Source organism: Mirounga angustirostris, unplaced genomic scaffold (genome assembly GCF_029215605.1).
Source record: "Mirounga angustirostris isolate CCGP_5_RB_7025 unplaced genomic scaffold, mMirAng1.0.hap1 SCAF_1, whole genome shotgun sequence".
In the NCBI taxonomy this organism is placed as follows: domain Eukaryota; kingdom Metazoa; phylum Chordata; class Mammalia; order Carnivora; family Phocidae; genus Mirounga; species Mirounga angustirostris.
This window is the reverse complement of record NW_026991709.1, coordinates 22918769-22940901: the sequence shown is the minus strand read 5'-3', so window position 1 is coordinate 22940901 and position 22133 is coordinate 22918769. Positions and strand designations below refer to the sequence as shown.

Genomic DNA, 22133 nt, shown 5'->3' with positions numbered 1-22133 from the left:
TGATCTCCCAGAAGACATTCAAATTGTTTTTTTTTTAAGATTTTTTTAATTTATTTGAGACAGAGAGAGAGAACACGTGAGAGAAAATGAGAGAGAGAGAGAGTGCATGCACAAGCCGGGGGAGGGGGAGGGGCAGAGGGAAGGGGAGAAGCAGACTTCCTGCTGAGCACGGAGCCCGAGATGGTACTCAAACCCAGGACCCCAGAATCATGACCTGAGCCAAAGGCAGATACTTAACCGACTGAGCCACCTAGGTGCCCTTCAAATTCACTTTTAAAACAATATTTGGGGCCAAACAAGACATTTCTACTGGCCATCTTATATCCACAAACTATAAGTCTGTAACACTTGAGAGAAAATTTCAACTCCAAACTTTCTTTTAATTTATGAATATGTTATTAAATATATTAAATTTCATCCAATGTAATTGTAAGGATTATTTTATAAGATATAAAAGTAACTATTTAACAAGTTCCTTTCTGGTCTGGTTATATTTTATTCACAAAAAAATTTTGATCATAGGTTTTTCTCTACAGCTAATCTAATATTACATGATTATAATTGCTTATTGTTTATTAGATAATATGTCCTTCACTATGGCAGAACTAGATTAAACTAAGTTCATGATTCTTTTTAACACCTGACTTGTCTATTCTCTCTTATGGGGAAAGAATTAATGCAGTGTTTTGTTTTGTTTTGTTTTTGATATGTCATTAAAAAAACTAACTGCTCTTTCTCTTTCTCTAACATTCATTAACTAGAATAATTCTTAACAGATAACTTTATCTAAGATTAAATCCGACTATCTTTGCTTTATAAGCCATCCAAGTATGTTCTTTACAGAAAAAATAAATTGGATTATGGAAGATACCGAAATACAAGATGCGCAAGAAAATCTTTCAAAAATTAAATCAAAATAAAACAAAATAAGAGTGATGCAAATACAACAGTTTTATGGCCCAAGTACTCATGCTATTTTTTTTTAAAGATTGTATTTATTTATTTGACAGAGAGAGACACAGCAAGAGAGGGAACACAAGCGGAGAGTGGGAGAGGGAGAAGCAGGCTTCCTGTTGAGCAGGGAGCCCAATGTGGGGCTCGATCCCAGGACCCTGGGATCATGACCTGAGCTGAAGGCAGACGCCCAACAACTGAGCCACTCAGGCACCTCGTATTCATGCTATTTTATATCAAACAATTAAACAAATAAAAATATTCCCATACCTATGCTCTCTTATTGTGTACTTAAACACGAGAAACTGCACTGCATAAAATAGGAGCCAGAATCAATTATAAAGTGAAAATGAAATCATCTTTTGTCTGTCTTCCAAAACTTCTTTTTTCTTTCTTCTCTCCTTCCCACTCATCCTCTCTTCACTTCCTTCCTTCTCAGTCCTTGCAAGGACATCATTTTCTTACCTCTCAGCCAGGTCCAAGACTTCCATTTAAGCTCTAGCATATACTGATGTTCAGCCTATTTTTGTGGCATTAGAAGCATCACCACCATCTGGCTCTAAATTGTCAGGTCTACCAAAATCACTGGAAAGTGGCTTTTTTCCCCCCTTCCTTATGTTCTTGATCATATTCTTTCCATGTTCTAGGGGTGTTTTTCTTTCTCTCCAATTCCGATTGTTGAATAAATAGGTCTTTGGACTGCTTCTTCTAAAGTCCATCCACAACTGTCAGTATTAATGTTGCCTTCTTTTTGCTGTCACACTTTGCTTATGCAAATTTCCCACATTCCTTCTTGAATATTAATATGGTTGGGTTTGGCTCATGTTTCCCACTAAATTAAACTGAGGATGATCTCATCATCTTTTCCCCTCTTTAAATGTTAGTTTTTGTTAACAAAGAGAATATCCAGAAACACTGAGTACTAAAGAATTTGTTCATGGCGTTGTTTTGCAGAAATTCCTAATGGAATGTGAATGTTTCATTCTCTGATGTGTCCTTCATGTATTAATGATGAAGTTAATGAACTGATGCAATTACTTAATTTCAAATGCAGCTGATTTATTTTTAGAATCCCAACAGTACCTAGAACCATTCCTCCTTTATATGGTAAATCCTTAATAAATACTATTTAACTGAATCTTCCTAAAATCAACCAGTCTTTAGAAAATTGTTGAGTTCTTATATTATGTAATTATTAAAACTAAATTACCTGTACTTTCAAACTTAGAGATATCAGGAAACAGCTTAGACACTGGGGTTCTAGGGCCTAGTAGGCAACTGACCAAGATTTCTGAAACAGGGTTGCTAGTGATTATGAGCTCAGGCTTTGGCATCAGAACTAGTAAGATATGTTAACTCTCATCTGAGGAGACTAGAAATTTTGAAACGCAGAGGAATTATAAAATCCAAGACCTTTACTGAATTCCCAAATAAAAGAATGAAAACGTAGAATGTTAAAAAAAAAAGAATAGTCAAACCAAAACCACTGATCAGAAGCAAATACCAAAACAAGAAGTCGACTGCAGGAATCCAAAAACCAAGATAGTCCAAATTTTAATTTCATTATATTTGTTTTGTTTGTCTTTCTTATTTTCCTTAGCTGTGTGTCAAACAGTGCATTAAGCTTGTCACATTATTATTCATTTTAATTCTTAGAAATACTCTATGAATTCAGTGGTATTCATCTCCCACTTTGCAGATGAATAATGTGAAACTAGGAGACGTCAAGAAGACTAACTGACACTTCACAGCTATTGGATGGCAAGGCCAGGATCTCTTAATCAAGTCTGATGCCAAAACCCAAGTCCTAATCACTCATAACACTTCTTTAGAAACTTGACTGATAGCCTGTAATCATAACTGTTATTTGTGGCTTGGATTTTATTTGCTAGATGAGTCATGTTTGTGAATGATCAGAAAATGGCATATTGGTCATTTGGCATTCCCTCTTGCCAAGGTTTCCACTTCTGGAACATCTTTTGGAAAGATGATGGGTTTAAAGGCTAGACCATAACCAGTCATCTGGCCTATAATATTCTTATGCAAGTTACTGAAGTTGAGCCAATTCTACTACACAATATGCTTCACTTCTTCAGTTGCTGAAGTCTAGGTTTGGAGTAAACAGTTACTTTAAAAGGATACTTCTAAGGTAAGATAAAGATACATGAAGTATGTGTGGGGTGTTGGAATGATAGAACCCCTTCAGTGATTTCACAAGACTCAGGGCGGTAGGTCCTCCATTTGTGGCAAGGTTGGTTTTGTATAGCTGTTGTGAAAACAGGCATTATTCCCAATGTGTATATCCTCAATCTATTCATTGTTGATGGTTAGCATATGTATTAGGGTTTTTTACAATTCTTTTTTTTTTTTTTTTTTTTGCATCACAGGAGTTTGGTTCCAAGTGAAATCTTGGGTAGAATAAACCCCCAAGCTATCAAAATGATATTGACAACACAGCTAGGATGAAGTGTCGGTATCCTGAAGTCTTTTGAAGGTTGGGGTCATAATATCTCTCTATGCTTTTTGGGACTGGTCACGGCCCTTGGCACTAGAATCATGTTTGCCTGTACTGCAGAGAGCTGTAGCTTGTCAGTAGCTTCCAGACTTCCCTGGGAGGTGTGCCTTATTTATTGAAGAGACTGGAGTGCTTTTTGTGTCTCACTTTGTTAAAGATGTTCCCTCCCAAGACCTAGTGCTGGCCATTTTAATCAAGCAGGGCTTCAAGATGCTATGAACCCTCTATGCTGTCTCTGCTTACTTCAGCATCCCTGGCACCATGGCCAGCCGGAAGTAATCTGCTGCTAGTATTATCCACTGTCCTTCAGCTGATGGTGTTTTAGCTTATGTGGTAGACTGCCTTTCCAAGTATTTGACTAAAAACACTTTATCAAAGTATTCTGAAGAACGCTCCATGTTTTCTTTTTCCATAGCATGGATTATTTCCATAATTAGTTTTTTTTTTTGTTTTGTTTTGTTTTTTTTTTTCCATAGCACCACTGATTTCTCATGTTTGTCTGTCTCCCATCTGCTAGAATGTAAACTTCACGAGGGTAGGGATCTCAGCCTGTTTTCTTCACTGGTGTAACGTGACTGTCTAAAATAGTACCTGGCATGTAGTAGATTCCCTGTAAATAGTTGCTGACTGATTGTGGCCCAACGTATTTGGCATAGACAGAGCTATGCCCCACCTACTCCAGGCTACGGTGATTAGGCCTAAGAGCCTCTGGGTGCCAGACTCTTTCAGTAAGTGCCATCTTCACCCAGAATATAGTTTCATTGAAAAGTTAGCCCTCAGATATGGTCCCTGGTTGTGACTGACCCTAGATGAGGAAGTACTGAGGTAACTGCCTTTTTAATACAGGTAGACAGCCCCACCTAAGTCCATGTTTGAAGATGAATTTTTTTATAAAATAGGGTAGACTGGGTTAAGATATGTTTTAATCTGGGCTGCTATAACAAATTACCATAGACTGGGTGGCATAAACAGCAAACATTTATTCCTCACAGTTTCAGAGGCTGAAAGGCTGAAAACAGGATGCCAGCCCAGTCAAGCCCGGTGAGGGCCCTCTCCCAAGCTGCACACTGCCTACTTCTTGTTGTCTCTTCACAAGGTAGAGAGAGAATGAGAAAGCTCTCTGGAGACCCTTTTATAAGGCTACTAATCCCATCCTGAGGGCTCCACTCACATTATCTAATTATTTCCTGGAGACATCACTTCATACTACCATCACATTGGGGTCAACATATAAATTTTAGGGGAACACATACATTCATTCCCCTCCAGGGCAGGCCAGGATGGGGGCAGAAATAATATTTTCAGTTATTAGAATACTATAGATGTTACTGGGGATCCAACTAGTCCCTTTCCTTGCATATAGAGGTCAATTATTTTAGCTGGATTGTGTAAAATTGAGTGGTGGACTGCTTATATCTTCTTGCATACACAAGGGCTATTGGATGCCCTTGATTGTTGGAGAGTCTCCCACACTTAGAGACTGAAATAGAGTCCCTCCCCTCTCTACTTGTTGATGACCTAAAATTCAACCTCTATACAATCACATGCATTTCTAAAGGAATGCCATGTTTCCAAATGCAGAGAACAGAGGTTCACACAAGTCCAATCTAAAGAAAAAGTTACAATAAATTTCAAGTACATTATAGTTCCTCAGCCTAGAGATTTAAGTACTGACCTGTTAATGAACCTCCAGAAGAAGTCACTTCTGTGTCTTGGACATACCTGTGATCCCCATCTAGAGGAGATCCTATATACCTCAGAAGTCCAGCTTCATGAAACGTTACAGAAAAGTGTCATGACCTTGAGCAGTGTATGCTCAGTAGCACTAGAAAAGCAGTAGTCCTCTGTTCTTTACCAGGAGTGTCTTTGAAGATGTCATTGTTTTTCCCTCCTTTGACTTTTCTGCATTGGACCTGCAATCATTCATCTTTTTAATCAAGCTGCGAGTATAGAATAGAACTCTGCAGTTATTTAGTATGTCCTAGAGTCATTATCATAGGTTTTCTGTATGTAGGAGGAGAATTTCACCCTGTTCCAGTTTTTCAGATAAATAAGATAAAAAAGAAACCACTTGCCTGGGACTCTATTTCAGTCTCTAAGTGTGGGAGACTCTCCAACAAACTCTTTGGCTTGTAAAATTAAGTGATGGATTGAGTTAGAATACAACCAATTTCTCCACAGGTTAGGAGCAGAGTGGTCACTGGAGTAATCACAGAATTGACAGCCAAGCACTCCCTTCTGTCTCTTAAGTGGAGAGTCAGGTAAACTCTATATAATCTTATCCCCCATTCTGTATGAGAGACAGAAAATTCAGGAACATTTGAAGCTGGATAAAATGTCCTATGAAATCTCTGTGGCTGTAATTAGAGCAGGTTGTCATCTGAGACGGTAAAGGCTCAAGAAATCTAACAGTGTCTATTAAAGTTTCACCAGACCAAATGGTACAACAAATAAAATCAAGAATCCAGGAACCAGAGATGGAAGAGAAAGAACACGTAACTGCTGATTTTTCTGAGCCAGCTACACTCATGCATATATATCGGGGAGGGGGAACCTACTTATGTAAATGTTCAGTGGTTGGGGGGATTCATAGATACACTCGTTATTCTATTGTTCTTGGGTCAGCTGCATGTTTTGTGCTCTGGTCAATTTCCTGACCCCTTGGACTGACCGAAGTTTAAAAGCACAACTATAAGGTAGAGTCACATTAATTTAATTAATATAGAAAAAGTAGTCAAAGTTGAACATTATTTATTAGTTATAAAATATGTGGTTTTACTGTTAATATTCTATTTTAAAATATACGTATTCAAAACGTACTAGTAATTATATGTATTCAATATGTACTCTTTCTTTACTTCTGTTAAGGTTCTAAGCTAGGTCACAAAATATTAAAGTATAAAATACTTTTATCATCCCCCATACTCAGTACTCAGTTGCATGAGATGTAGTTGGTTTGAATGAAAAAAATAATAATAATGAATAGGTGAGGGTGTTATTTTGGGTTTGAAACCTATCATAGAACTCACTGATGCAGTAATAGTCATCTTTTTTTGCAATCAACAAGTCAATCAGTCAAATAATGTATATTCAAATTTGTTTCTTTCATTATTTATCTGGTATTAAAATAAAAAGGTCTGATTCTAGAAAATCTTTTAAAAATATAAGTTAAAATAAGTACCCTCTCTTTCCGGGGGTTGGGAGTGGGGAATAGATTTGCACCCTTTTATTTGGCAAATTTAGATTTAAACGTGTTGATTTTTTTTTTTTTAAATATCCAACTGGTGTGTACATTCATCCTTTAAGAAATGAAATAGATGCCTGCAATGTTCCAGGGCATTAAATAAATTTAGTATGGCATTGTCTTTTCTCAGCAAAAATTTGAATTTGAGATATGGCCGTATAAAAAAATAATTATCCCTCAAATGTGGTAGGTTAGACAGAGTGGTATGTTGAAGGAGGGATAGACACAGAGAGAGAGAGAGGCAGACAACCTAATTCTGGTAGGTGAAAGAGAAAGGAAGAAATAAGGGGCTTGCCATGTAAAGAGGAGGACTGCATGAAATGAGGTCTGGGGAGACTTCTGTGTATAAATAGCAACTCCCAGGGGTTCAGTTGGAGGAGTCATACTTACATGTGACAGAATTTGAGACATAGGACACCCTTAAATATTTATTACTATACTAGTTTGGCAGAAATTAATCACTTTGATACTCTTATAATTTCTCTTAGCATTGATTTAGGAATTTGGTTACTTCAGGTGTATTTATTACATTATAATAAGCTTTATAATAACCGTAGTCCATAATTTCCTGCAAATGGTGACTGAGACAGTAGCTTTTTTTGTTCATAGGAATAAAACTTCATATTTTGCACTACATTTTCTACCCCTCACAAGGGTAATGAGTATCATGGAAATGAGCACCAGAAATTTTTGTATTATTTGTGCATGTGTCAGCAAATTCTACAGCCTGTTGTAGAAAATCCTTCCCAAGGGAAGAAATCTTTAGCACCTCAGTCAGCCTTATTGAATGCAGGCCTCTCTGACCTGAATGTTTGTGTCCCTCCAAAACTAGCACGGTGGCATCCTAATGCCCAAGATGATGATGTTAGAAAATAGGGCCTTTAGGAGGTGATACGGTTATGAGGGTGCAGCCCTCATGATGGGATTAGTACCCTTATAAAAGGGACCCCAACGAGCTCTCGTTCTCTTTCCATCATGTGAAAACACAAGAAGCAGGCATTCTGCACCCCTGGGAGAAGGCCTTCGCTAGAACAGGACCATGCTGGTACCATGATCTTGGACTTCCAACCTTCAGAACTGAGAAATAAATGTTTGTTGTTTGTAAGCCACTCAGTTTATGGTATTTGGTTACAGCAGCCCAAGTGGATTGAGATAGAAATGAACACATTTTGCTTAAATACATTCTAATTAAGTTTGGATTGAGTAAACAATTTCTCAGTTTATTTGGAATGAAAAACTACAAATACAGTTTTGAATGGCAGTCTATGTGGTGTGCACACATGGAGCAGTTGTCTTATGTAGAAGGAACAAAGGTACTGAATTTGTCCTTGTGAGCACCTTTAGAGCTAAAGAAGAGGTATTACAATAATAGCAGTTAACATTCATTTAGTATTTGCTTTGTATCAGATACTTTGTATCAGACCAAAGACAGAATCTTGGTTTATTCCAGTTTATACGGTTAATTCAGTATCTTTGAGGTAAACTCTGAATCTTTAATACCACCTTCCTCAGAGAGTAGCATCAGTGTGTCTGGTACGGAGGGGAAAACTTTCCCTTCCTTTTTTTTTTTTTTTGAGAGAGAGAGTGGGTAGAGGGGTAAAGGTAGAGGGTGAGAGAGAATCTTAATCAGGCTTCACAACTAGCACGTGAGCCTGACGCGGGGCTCGATCTCATGACCCTATGATCATGACCTGAGCCGAAATCAAGAGCGGGATGCTCAATTGACTGAGCCCCCGGGTGCCCTGAGGGGGAACCTTCCTATGTAAACTTGTAGCCACTGGCAGACTCTCAGATACAAGCTCTTACTGTGGTCCTTGCTTCAGCTGAGGTGTTTGTGTTGTTCTGTTTTGTGTCCAGCTCTGCTAGGGTTCCTGATCCCTTGAACTGGTGTCTTAGAGAAATCGCTGGTGAATGTGTGGTTTGTACTTATGACTTGGTCAGGGACCAGGGATTCTCTCACGCTGACATCTCAGAGGTCACCTACATTTTCTGTCCTGTCCCCGGCAGGTGGGCCTCGCAGGTGCCTCACGGCCAGTCACTCACCTCACTCCAGGGAACCCCCACAGCAAGCCTCATGACTGGCGCTGCTTTCTGCTACGTGACACTTGTGTGGGATTGGGGACATTGCATCTTCCCACAGTACACAGGAGTCCAGAACACACAACAGTACTAACCCTTACTCTCTTTTTCCTCGTTGTGCTGCCCTGAGTTGTCCTCTGTTGCCTCGGGTTGTTGCAGTCACCATTTATGGAGTTCCTGCTGTTTACACACAGAGCCTGTTCACACATAGAGCCGCGAAAAATTGGGAGGTCCCATTTCTCTGATCCCAGCCTTCCTGTCAACCTGTGGACACCCTCACATTCTGTTAGCCCGAAGTAGGAAGCCATGCCGTAGAAGAATGGGTCCTGGCAACTCCATATGTTACATCTCTTTTCTGACTCAGTTCCCTGGGAGAAGGGGGTGGGCTATCCGCTCTCTTTCCATCTGGAAGGGATTATCCCCAAGTTAATGTTTCCTCCCTTCTGAGGAGGTAACCAGTCTGCTCTTTCACTCGAAGTCTTTAACAAAACAGCACCAAGTATTTTGGAAATCTAAAGTTATTTCAGGCCAGGGATCCAATTCTGCTTTGTCCTGAGGCCTGCTGAAACAGATAAACCTTCTGGACTCATTTTCTCATCTGGAACCTGAGATCACTAGACCAGAGATCCTGTAGGTACCTTCAGACAATCATAGTCTAAGACTGAGATGTTTAAAATGCTTTCATAAAAAAACACAAAAGGTTTCTCTATATTTAACCATCCAAACTAATTTGCTTTTAAAAAATTTCTCTGGTTTTCCCTCCATGTCTCTATGAATACATTTGAATAAATCATTTGTAAAATATGTTTTCTTTTTGTAATACTGAATCTTAATATTATATGCCCCTGGTCATAATATAAAGTTATTGATTTGGAGGCCTAAGAAACAAAATTGTTGTTGACTTCTTAAAACATATAAATTGTTTATTTCATGAAACTATAAACTTTTCAGCTTAGTGAAATATTTTTCTTGTGGTTATATAACAGCAAACTTTATATATGTGCTCAGGCGAATCTACTCAGTGATCCCATACATGGTTATAGAATGAGCGACTCAATGAGTAAATAATTGCATATATCTTTGAATTATAAGTGTCAATTTTATTCTAATAAGGGTAATTTTAGTTACCCTGTGCATTGAAAACCTTTAAAAATACTATGACTCATGCCTTATAATATTCTTTCAAAACTGTTTATTTTAAGGAGTGTATTCCTATGGAAATATTTTGGATTCTGGGACATAATGTACTCATGTTATAGTAATTTTATGATTTGCACTGAGCAAAGGAAATTAGTCCAGTCTTACATTAAGGATGGCATCTTTCATTCGTCCCTTTTAATAGTGCTTCTAATTTAAAACATTTTTGTTCCTAAAGCTGTTCCTTCCTTTTTTCACACTATTTCATACTAGAATTTGCAATATCCTGACAGTTTCACATTTTCTGACAATGTATATCAAGGCACTGTGAGTGTTGACTAGCCAGCACTATGATTCGACTTAGGCAAGGGAGGCAGGTGAACACTGGCATAGTTGGGCTATGACAGATGTTTGATCTCTAATTTGTCAATCTTATGAATAACCTTGGAGTAGACAAAGCACTTACATAGGCATCCAGACACTCAGGAATGAGGCCCTATGCAAAGACTCTTCTTAACTTAATTTACTACCGCATAGTATTGCAGTGATTCAAAATTTTACACAATGTTCTATGCTGGTTTCACCAAGGCAGCTAATAACTTACATGTCTAAGTGGTGTCTGTTGAAATAAACTTGGATTGGATGTAGAACTTGGACTTAGTTGCCACTTCAGGATATTTTAGTTTTAATTAAATGTCACAATCAAAATAACTAATGAGTGAGCTGTGCTTGGTCTGGTAAAGAGACTCCGGGCTTACCTACCACGTAAGCACAGATTGCTTCACTCATCACTCAGTTGACATTTTCCAGACTAATTGGCATGAAGGGATATTTTTTACTTTTATTTACATTAAGTGATTTAAGAAAAAGGATTTATTTTAAAATATAGTACAGATGGTCTTATTGTTTCTATGTTTTTTTTTTTTTTAAGATTTTATTTATTTATTTGACAGAGAGAGACACAGCAAGAGAGGGAACACAAGCAGGGGGAGGGGGAGAGGAGAAGCAAGCTTCCCGTGGAGCAGGGAGCCCGATGTGGGACTTGATCCCAGGACCCTGGGATCATGACCTGAGCTGAAGGCAGATGCTTAACGACTGAGCCACCCAGGCGCCCCTCCATGTTTATTAATATTAAAGTATTGTTTTACTTTTATTAGTAAACTATTTTGCTGAGTATGCTATGCGTTGAAGTTTATTTAAATTTGAAATTTCAAAAAATAAGTAAATAGACAAATTTGGAGTTTCAACTTCTATATCTCATTCTAAACTTATTCCATGTTATTTAATTTCAGACAGTGTATTTTGGGTAAAAAATCATTTTGTCTATTTTTACAACAAAAATATATTTGAATCTGCATGAACTTCATTTCACAAACATTTCCTCTTTGCTATGATTTATTCGTAATCTCTTGGTAAGCCCAGATTTTTAAATGCTTGACATATGGGAGAATCTCAATACATAAGTGATTGATTTTTGCTCAGTGCTGTGGTTCCATGACGTATGCGAGTGTAATGATCATAAAATATATTGCCTCAACATGATGGTCTTCCCAAGCTCATCATCTCTTGACGTTTCTTTACAGACCTTCTCACTTTCCCTTGTACTTCTTCCTTTCTTTTTATCTTTATTTGCCCTTTCTTTTCCTTCACGTGTTCTCTTTTGAACATCAGTTACTTCTTTTTTTTTAAATTTTATTCTTATGTTAATCCCCATACATTACATCATTAGTTTTAGATGAAGTGTTCCATGATTCATTGTTTGTGCACAACACCCAGTGCTCCATGCAGAATGTGCGCTCCTCAATACCCACCACCAGGCTAACCCATCCTCCCACCCGCCTCCCCTCTAGAACCCTCAGTTTGTTTTTCAGAGTCTATCGTCTCTCATGGTTTGTCTACCCCTCCGGAACATCAGTTACTTCTTGAGTACCAGTCATTTGGATGACATTTTTGTACACTTCAATTCACAAGTAAAATGCATGTTTGGATTGAAACACAAATACCCACAACTACTAGATAATCCATGACAGCAAAACAGTTTACTCAAAAGGCACTTAATATGTCACTAATTTAATTTATGCAAATGTTTATAAATTTAGCAAGACCTAGATTCTCAAAAATAGAATAGTCTACAGAGAATAAACGTAGATTTAAAACTGCTTTTTATTCAATTTAGCCAACAGAAACACTCATGGAGAAATATGAATAAAAAATTTTCATTTGCAGGGCACTTGGGTAGCTCAGTCGGTTATGCGTCTGCCTTCGGCTCAGGTCATGATCCCAGAGTCCTGGGATCGAGTCCCGCATCGGGCTCTCTGCTCCTTGGGAGCCTGCTTCTCCCTCTGCCTCTGCCTGTCTCTCTGTCTCTCATGAATAAATTCATAAAATCTTTTAAAAAAAGAAATATTCACTTGTTTTTGTTTCATTTCCTATAGTATCACTTCATGTATGCACATTTTTAAGTTTTTATTTAAATTCAAATTAGTTAACACGTATTAGTTTCAGGAGTACAATATAGTGATTCAGCATTTCCATACGTCATCTGGTGCTCATCACAAATGCAGCCCTTAATCCCCATCACCTAATTCACCCATCCCCCACCCTCCTCTCCTCTGGTAACAATCAGTTTGTTCTCCATAGGTAAGAGTCTGTTTCTTAGTTTGCCTTTCAGTGAGTAAGATTCCTTGAGAGTTTCTATAATTACTAGGTAAGTGCCTTAGTTCTCCCAACTCCCTCAATGTGAAGGCCAAGGAATAAAAGTGCTTGCTTGAAAAATGTTACAAGTCATTGTACCAAGATAAATCAATGCCTTAAGTTCTCTCTGCATGTCTGTTGAATTTTAAGTAAATCCAACTCTGCTTTGTGTCAGGCATATAGTAGATTGATTAAGTTGTCAGTTTTTAAACCTCTGCAAGTGATAAACTGGCTGTTTTAAATGCCGTTGTTAAATGTTGTATCAAATTGCAACGGGCTCTTGGGCCCCTCATGGAACTTAGAAATGCCAGGGACTTCATTATATTTATATTCCTATAAATTAAGAAAGTCTCTTTTGAATATCTGCTATTTGATATGCATGCTTAACTATTAATTTAAGCTTTGTTATGATAGCAGTTACCTTTGTTAAAATGTTCCCTGTGTTCTATTTTGAGAAATAATTTTCATTTAGGAAACAAATTGCAGTTCCATATATTCCCTCCATTAGCTCTTCTCCTGATATTCTTTCTCACGTTGGTGACCCTTGTTTCATTGAAATAGAAAACCTTAACATCTTTGACTTTCTCCCTTTTTCCCTTTTTCACCAATTTTCTAATTAATCACAGAGGTAACTCCTATTATGATCTTTATTGTTACATGCATTCCTGTCTTTCCATATTCTTTGCCACCAGCCAACCCAGATACTCAATATAACATACTCTAAAAGTGCCTGTCCCCTTAATTCAGTTGTCAGTCATCCTATCTTCTGCCTAACCTTTACTAAATGCCAATTTTGTCATGTCAGTATCTATTTATAAATAATTAATGAAGGAAAATTTAAGGTTCGATATTTACCATGGCTTTTGAGATCCTCCAGTGTCTTTTCAAAACTATTTCTCCAATGATAATATATTATCAATATTATACATGAAGTTAACCTCCGCTATATTGATCTCCTAGCTATTCTCTGAATGTTCCTTGAATACTTTTGCCTTATCTGGAATGTCCAGCAGCATATATATTCCTTACTTGGAATGTCTACCCTCTTTCTGTCTATTACAATATCTATCACATCTTTTTCAAATTTTATTGCCCTCTGTGCAGGCTTCCTGATTATAAATCTCATGATGGCCATAATTGATATATGCCATCTTGTTTTATCATTTATCATTTTATGTAGTGTTAGTCTTTCCAAATAAATTGTAATTCCTTTGACATTTGGAACTGTGGCTTATTATTTTTGTATACCGTTGCATTTAAAAAAGTGATTTGAAATGCATATAGTTAATAAATACTGATTTTTGTTGACAATTTTTAATTTACCTAACTCTATTTTTAAGGTTGATATTGCATGGATTTCTTTGAGAATAATTTACAGAGGATATAGATTTACCATGGCTCCACTTCTTAGTCTATGGGTTAAAGCTTTTTCTTACTTTGAGAATCTATCATGAAGGGGGTGCCTGGCTGGTTCAGTCAGAAGAGCATGTGACTCTTGATCTTGGGGTTGTGAGTTTGAACCCCACAAAGCTAGGGTGTAGAAATTACTTAAAAAAAATCTATTATGAAGGTACTGGCATTTTTTCAACTATTCTACCCTAATTCTAATACAAAAAGATAGTTTATTGATTGATTTATAAGGAATGTCATTATTTAATCAATAATGGCCCTTATAAGAAATGAATCTATGAAATATTATACCCTTCACGGTTTTCTTTAAAGTTATTATACCTATTCCAAATACATAAAAAAGTAAAACATCAAAATGAGATTGTTCAGCATCAGTGAATGCCATTTTATTTTCAAATTCCAGTCCTAAATGGAAATTGTAATTAGAAATGCTTATTATTATTTTTTCTAAATGAAATAAAGGCCTCATATTACTATCCACTTTCATTTTTTTGTGTGTAACCAAAAATGGAGAGATTAACTAGGTGTTATCAAATGTATCAGGCCTGTCCACTTTTCTCTGAGCACAACTTTTTTTTTTTTTTTAAGATTTTTTATTTATTTATTTGAGACAGAGAGAATGAGAGGCAGAGAGCATGAGAGGGAGGAGGGTCAGAGGGAGAAGCAGACTCCCTGCTGAGCAGGGAGCCTGATGTGGGACTCGATCCCAGGACTCCAGGATCATGACCTGAGCCGAAGGCAGTCGCTTAACCAAATGAGCCACCCAGGCACCCGTGAGCACAACTTTTGACAGTACAAAACTTTAATTTTCTTCTGACATTTAGGTCCAAAATGAGACTGTTCAAGGTGGCTGTGGGTCAAGAACGATTACAAGAAACTTTGGATGTTAAATCACTAGAGCCATGATTAAGAAATGACCTTAAATTTTAGTTCTCCAGGTTTTTCCTAATATGCACATGTTTTAATGTATCTGTAGAGGTCAATTAGAGCAAATCTAGCCTTTGGGAAATATGTATTTTCTTTATATACTTTAATAACTGAATTACAGCAATGTGTCAGGTCACCAAAATGTCCATGAAAAATATGGTCTTGATTAATGGGTGAATTGATAGTTTTTACTGAATGAAAAATTAACCAAGTATCTTAATACAAATTAACTAATTAATTTCAGGCTCAATTTCATTTTATTACAATGAATAGGTTATTTATTATAACCATCAGCAAATCAGTGTAAATTTATCCAGAACTATATTTAACATATAAAGTGCTTACACCCTTCAAGTTTTGTCTTTTCTATAAGAAAAGCAAATTTACTACAAAGACCAAAGATGGAAAGTATTTAAATAATAATTGACAGACATTTCTCAAACTGTCTGATATCCTTAAATTATTTTTAGGCAATGAAGTCATTCCACAATTTGATATTGTCAATAATGTCAGTGTTCTATCCATACTGTACAATAAGCTCTTGGTAAGTGTTTATGCATTGTTCTGCCATGCATTCATATTTTATCAGTTTAATTAAAGGAGAAACAGAAGTGAGGTTGATGAGCCTTCACTTTTAGAAATTTACATTTAAATAGGTAGAGAAATTAATATAATTAGCTATTATGTAAGTTTCATTCGTTTAATGAAAACGCCTACTGATCAAAGATACTTATTTGTTGATACCATAGAGGAGGCTATTAAAGAATGTTTTGTAAAGTTATTGATATTTTACTCTTGCTTTGAAGATAGGCAGCCATGTGGACATGTGAGAAAGGGAGAGAAAAGCAGAGGAAATAGCTTGAGTGAATCCATGGGGGCAGGAAAGTAAAAGAGTCCATGAAAAAGGTCAGGGATGATTCATTGTGGTTGTCTGTAGCTGCAGAGCATTGGGAAAGAGTAATTGGAACTAAACTTGGAAAGGCAAGTTTTCTTTCAATTAAAATTTGTATAATAATTAACTAATTGGGCTAAGCAAATTCACTTTGAGGACTTTTGAAGCAGGCAGGTGAAATTAAACAGTTTTGGAAACTTATGCATGCAGAAGCCTGAGAAATACTTCATGGAAAGAGAGATTGAAGAGATAAAAGTCAGAAAAAGAAGTATAGAATCTGATATATCACTATCTGAGATTAAAATAAACATCTCACATTAAAATTAATGAGTACATGTATTAGGGGAAAAGTGTTGGAAATAAATAAGAATGCAAGCAAATGATATTTCAGAGGCTGTATCTCCAAGACTTGAAAATTGATTGATGATGCCCCAAAATGGACTATGAACAGCGAGCAACTTTTGGTGGAAGGGAAATTAATTTGGTTTGCACTCAGAAAGTTTGAAATTAAAATATGCTATCCAACTGAATTCTAGCTGAGGTTGGAAATCACAGGATTAGGTTTGGAAAAGCACATACTAAAGATCCAAAGAGAAAAGGAAACGGGGTAATATCTTAAAAGAGAAAGAAAAGGGAGGAAAGAAAGAAAAAGTGGAACAAAATGGCAATTCCCTATTTATTTCCAACCATATAATGTCTTTTCTGCCTCCTTCCCTTCTATCTGTTAGGTATGCCCATATCTTCCCCAATTTATAAAACCCCTGACCACATGCCCAGAATTGTGGATCCCCAAAACCTCAGCCATCTCTTCATATTCAAGCTTACTGTAGGAACAGTCTTAATTTCCTTAACTTATGCAATTTGCCTCTGTTGACCCCATCACACTTAAACTAAATGCACCTGAAGGATTAGTTACTCTTCAAAAGGAAAAGTCCTCACTGGAACTGGCCTTGTTTATATCTTTTAGATAACTCTCTTGCCCCTTGGGTCTACTAGTTTTCTTCCTATTCTATCTAACTTCTGTGCTTTTCTTAACCTATTTCTCTCTGAAATATCAGACTGACTTGACCACTTGTTGACCCCTATAATGTGCCAAGCACTCTTTGAGAATTAAGGAATTATGAATAAAAATAGGGCCCAGACTGAGGGGAGAGAAGAAAACAATGTAAGCCAGCCTGTTTCCCAAAGAGGTATCCCGAAAAAGAAGGAATTTATTATTTAATGATGGGGAGTACAAGAAAACGTATTTTAAAGAGCTTAAACATGTCCAACAAATCTTCCTTGATAAATATTTTCTTCTTTTCTCATGTTTTTGATTTTACATTACATTTCTTTAAATGTTTTCAATATAGTTACGTTCTGAGTCTAATTCCATTTTTGAAATTTTGTGGGTCTGTTTATCGTTTTGGATGTTTTAGTTGACTCTTGCTCACAGTGCCTTATTTCACCATGGTTTTTTATGACAGAATATGAATTTAGGTTGAAGAGAGCTTAATTTATAAACATATTGGGCAGTGTGGGCTAATGATATAGTTCCTCGGAAGGGGATTATGTTTGTCCACCACTTAGCTGTCAGCCCTACCTGGGGCACTGCTTTTTTGTTTAATTTCTCAGCTTGAGGTTCCCAAAGAACATGTGTTTATAATTAAATTCCCAAACCTGGGATATGGCAGAGTGTGGTTAATCTATTTAAATAGAATCATTTCCCCCCTCCACAGGCCAGGAGAGTCAACTGTCTTTATCACTGCCCTTTTGTCAGTAGGCTGATTTATTCTATACCCTTCTCATACTAAGGGTGAATTTTATTCTGCTCCAGTGTTATCTGGTGTTCCATAGCACCCACTTTTATAGACAAGTTTTGACCCCATCTTTGTGCAGCCTGTGCACCTTTTGCTTACTATAGTCCACAGATTTCTGGTATCACTTTATACTTTGATTTTTAGATTTTTCTTCATTTTTCCCCCCCTTGATGCTCCATTAATTTTCTGAAAGCTCAGCTATACGTATCTGGAAGTAAGGGATGGAGGGATAGGTTTTGGAATGTGGTCACACTATCTCGTCTACCATATTATTAGAAATACAAGTCTTTCAATTTGTATTAAAATATAATTCTAATTATCTTCTAAAATTTTAGAATGTTCAGCTATTTTATTTCAAATTTGACAACAAACTCATTGACCATCTCCTCTATTTTATTACCATTGTCCTGGTTCCTTCACTTAATTTATTTATGTTGTCAAAATAGTGTTCATTCACATTTCTTATACAATGTTTTTCTTCTCTTCATGGAAATATTTTAGTAGGTAATCAAAATGTAGTTTATGTTTTTATTGTTATGACAGTGTAGGATATACTCTTTCAAACAAGGCTCCAAATGTTGGGCAAAAATTTTTGTAGTTATTGCCCAATGTGGTAGCTAGCACATAGATAACCAAGAATGTAAATATGGAAGTGAGTATGAATTCACTCATTTACATGGCAAACAAATTTCAACATGCTTTATTAAATAAGTCCTGTATTTGGTCTGGTTGTGAGTTGCATACTAATGTTAACAGACATAATGTTGTTAGATTGTATTTTATAATTAGAATGTATTTTATAAAACTTTCATTTCTTTTTACAGGTAATAAAAATTTACAGGAAAAATAATTGCTGTTTGGATCATGTAGTTAATAGATCATGTAATAAAATCTTAGAATTCATGTTGAAAGCCATACTTAATTATGATTTAAATATTTTTTTCAGCTCTTCTTCAAGTGACAATTTCACTTAGCAAAGTAGAGCTTAGTGTGGGCGAATCTAAATTCTTCACATGCACAGGTATGTATCTGTACAAGTATTTTCAGATGATAACTTGTTTCATGCTTTAATTATTTAATATTATATACTGGCAAAATTTAGATGGTGAAAAACAATTCTCTGAAAATAAAACCTTATATTATCATTGGGCTTTGAGGTTAATAACTATATTTTGCATGTTAAAAAGTATGAATTTTATTTCTGTTAATTTCAAGTTATTAATTTTGACTGTCAAACTAGCTCATTTATTTTGAAAATAACTTATTATCAAATGTAATGTATGCACAATAACTTAAATAAATTCAAATATTATTCCTGTATAAATAGTAATATTAGAATGAACGTAAGTATTATAACTGAATTATCTTTGTAAATATGCAATGAATAAATTAGATACGGCTCACTGCACTGTAGTGACACCTGAATGAAAGCTTTGGGACAAAGCAAATCAAATCCATCCTTATGAAAAGTGAATTTAAAAAAAGTAGAGATTTAATCAGCAAAACTTTTGCAAGAATTTTGTGACTATTAATCAAACTATCGTATATCATAATACCTGTGGGAAATTTTATGGACCTCATTTAGTTTAATCATGCACTTGCAGTATTTTTTCAGAAGACATTTAAATACTTAAGCAACAAATTCTAATTCAGAGTACTGTAGAGCTCACAAATGCACATATTCGACTTCTATTTATATTCATCAAATTCATTTTTATGCATACAAGCCTTCATACCTAAAGTTTTAAATAATATTCATCTAGAGCCAGAATTGCTTTTTAGGGTATTTTAAAATTGTTGGTATTCCTGATTATGCTTAAGTAACACAAAACTGGATTAAAGTAGGCATTTCTGACATAAAATGCATTATACAAGTCTTGAGAATTACATGGCTTATTTAAATTATTACTAAAATTAATAAAAATAGAAATAGTCATAACATTTACAAATCACATATACCATATTATAATACACATATTATAGATATTATGTATGTATAATATCACATTTTATGTTAAACTAATAGAAGCCATGATTCTTCGTATGTTTGCCTTCCTAAAGGTCTGAATTGATAGGTCTGTGGATACCTATTTTTGCATATTGACAAATAGAAAGGCAGAGAGCAAATGAGATACTGATTCAACATCATTTATTATGTCAGCAGAGCTTTGGCATAAGAATGTAGATCATTGTTTTTAAATCTCATTCGTATTTTATATACACAAATGCACACATGCACACACACAGCTCAATTGTGTCACATATTCACAGAACAATGAAGTAGTTTAAAAATGAATTTTGAAAATGAAATTGTTTTTCCTGCATTTGCATATCACAATGATTTAGGTTATATAAGTTATATAATATTATTACCTCTGTAATAGGTCAAATTAAGACATAATTTAAAATTTAAAAGAATGAATTAACATCATTTAGTGTACTAAGTTTTGCTGGTAAAATAAGGCAAAATAATGAAACATTTTATTTTCCTTATTTACAAGAGCCATACTGTTGTCATGTAAGTGGCCTTATATATATGAAATAGAGTAGTAAAACAAGATCTAAAAAAAGATGTGGGAAACCCCTGCAAATCAGAATGCTTTCATGTATTTTTCCTACTACAATGCTGACCAAATTGCTATGACTTTGAAGTTTCCTGATATACTAAAACATAGACATCTAAACTCAATAAAATAAATGTCTTAAATTTACACTATCAGGTGGTCAGACCCTCAGCTAATAAGAGTACATCGTAAATAGCAAATGAATTTGTATACCACATTTTTAAGAAAATAAAAATTTTACTGTTATTTTTTAGTATCTCCAGTAGTCTAGTCTTAATAAAATAACATGGGAAGTTTCACTGGAAATCATTATTTATTAGAGATGTCATAAAAAGAGAATCATGACTGACTGCTCTATGAAAATCCAGCATAAACTCTCCATGATAATGAAATTTTATACCATATTATTAAGAAAAAAATGTCCAAAATATTTCACAGAATGTCCAATATAATTTACTGTATAAAATGAGTTTTGTACTGTTCAAATTTAAAGTGCTGCTCATTTAAATTATTTGTTTGTAACTTCTCTAGGGAGAGGAGAATCAAAGCAAATACGTCCTGCAAATGAGTCATCCCATAACCACTATGGTTTTATGGTTCTGTCCAGAAAGAACTGAAGATAACATAACTAAGATCCATTTAAGATTTAACTAAACTGTCTTTCATACTTTTTGCTCAAGCATGTCTAATTTGATATAGAAAGCACAATAATTTGTTTCTAAAGCCCCTTCTTGAGGAAAAAATAAGAAGGAACAATGTTTTTCAAAGTGGTCCTGCAGATGTTAGTTAACTTTATGCATTTTCCCCCGATACTTTTGAGTTGATAGTATATACTGCTTCCACAAATTATCTCTCAAGTGATTAGGTGAAATACATCCTTTTGGTGAGTAAAAGCAAACATTAGAAGCTTCAGCTTTTACGAAGAGGATAATAACCTGGATTTTGAATTGAAAAAAATAAATGTTTACCCTGTAATGATTTGGTTGTAATTGCCTAGCAGTATAAGTATCATTTCAATGCATTCTAATTATCATATGATTAAATAGTTAACAGTTTTAGATTAAAATGATGAAACTATTCATTTCAATTGAGAAAAGAGATTAGGGCTCCTTTTTAAAAAATAAATTAGCTTTATCTGTACAAGTTTAACAATTTAGGAAATTAATTCCAAATTCGGTATCAAAGCCAAAGTTTTATTTTGTATAAGATTTACATTGTTATAAGCTTTGCTTTATTGGAGAAAAAAGTCCTATCTCCTGACCCTGGCAAAGAGAATTGGGAACAGGTGAAAGCATGTTAGTAATCATGTTTCTGTTCAGATATATCGATCACATTTAATTTATGTCTGACTCAGTGGCCAAGGCAGTTTCATAACTTAAATGTAGTAATAATTCATAGATTGCTATGGTAGAGTTTCAACTATCAGAGCTTAAATACCATACTGTCAGTTTCCTGTAGAACTTTTGGGTTTTGCTTACGCAAACGGGACTGAATTCTCAACGTTGGATAAGTAAGGATGAACATGTGTGCTAACATTTGTGTTTACTTACAATTTTGTAAGATTTTTCAGACTTCCAGCCTTCTCTTATTTACATTTTTCCCCAAATTGTTAAAAGTTGTCACATAATAGTAAATGTCAATGCCAAAACAAACATTTGAAACATATTTTCAAACGTTTATTTTCCATGGCTATTTGCAGCAATTGGTGAACCTGAGAGTATAGATTGGTATAATCCTCAAGGAGAGAAGATAATTTCAACACAGAGGATAGCAGTGCAAAAGGAAGGTGTTAGATCACGATTAACCATCTACAATGCAAATATAGAGGATGCAGGGATATATCGTTGTCAAGCAACAGATGCCAAAGGACAGACACAAGAAGCTACAGTTGTTTTGGAAATTTACCGTAAGTCATGCC

At 35.4% G+C, this 22133-nt stretch overlaps 1 protein-coding gene across 1 annotated transcript in view; it reads left to right on the top strand.

Moving 5' to 3' along the window:
* NCAM2 (neural cell adhesion molecule 2) overlaps positions 1-22133 on the top strand; it is a 516332-nt gene that overhangs the window by 275666 nt on the left and 218533 nt on the right. The window contains exons 2-3 of the mRNA XM_045902626.3: positions 18598-18672; positions 21915-22121. Coding sequence (XP_045758582.1) covers positions 18598-18672; positions 21915-22121 — 282 coding nt within the window. The remainder of the gene's footprint in view (positions 1-18597; positions 18673-21914; positions 22122-22133) is intronic.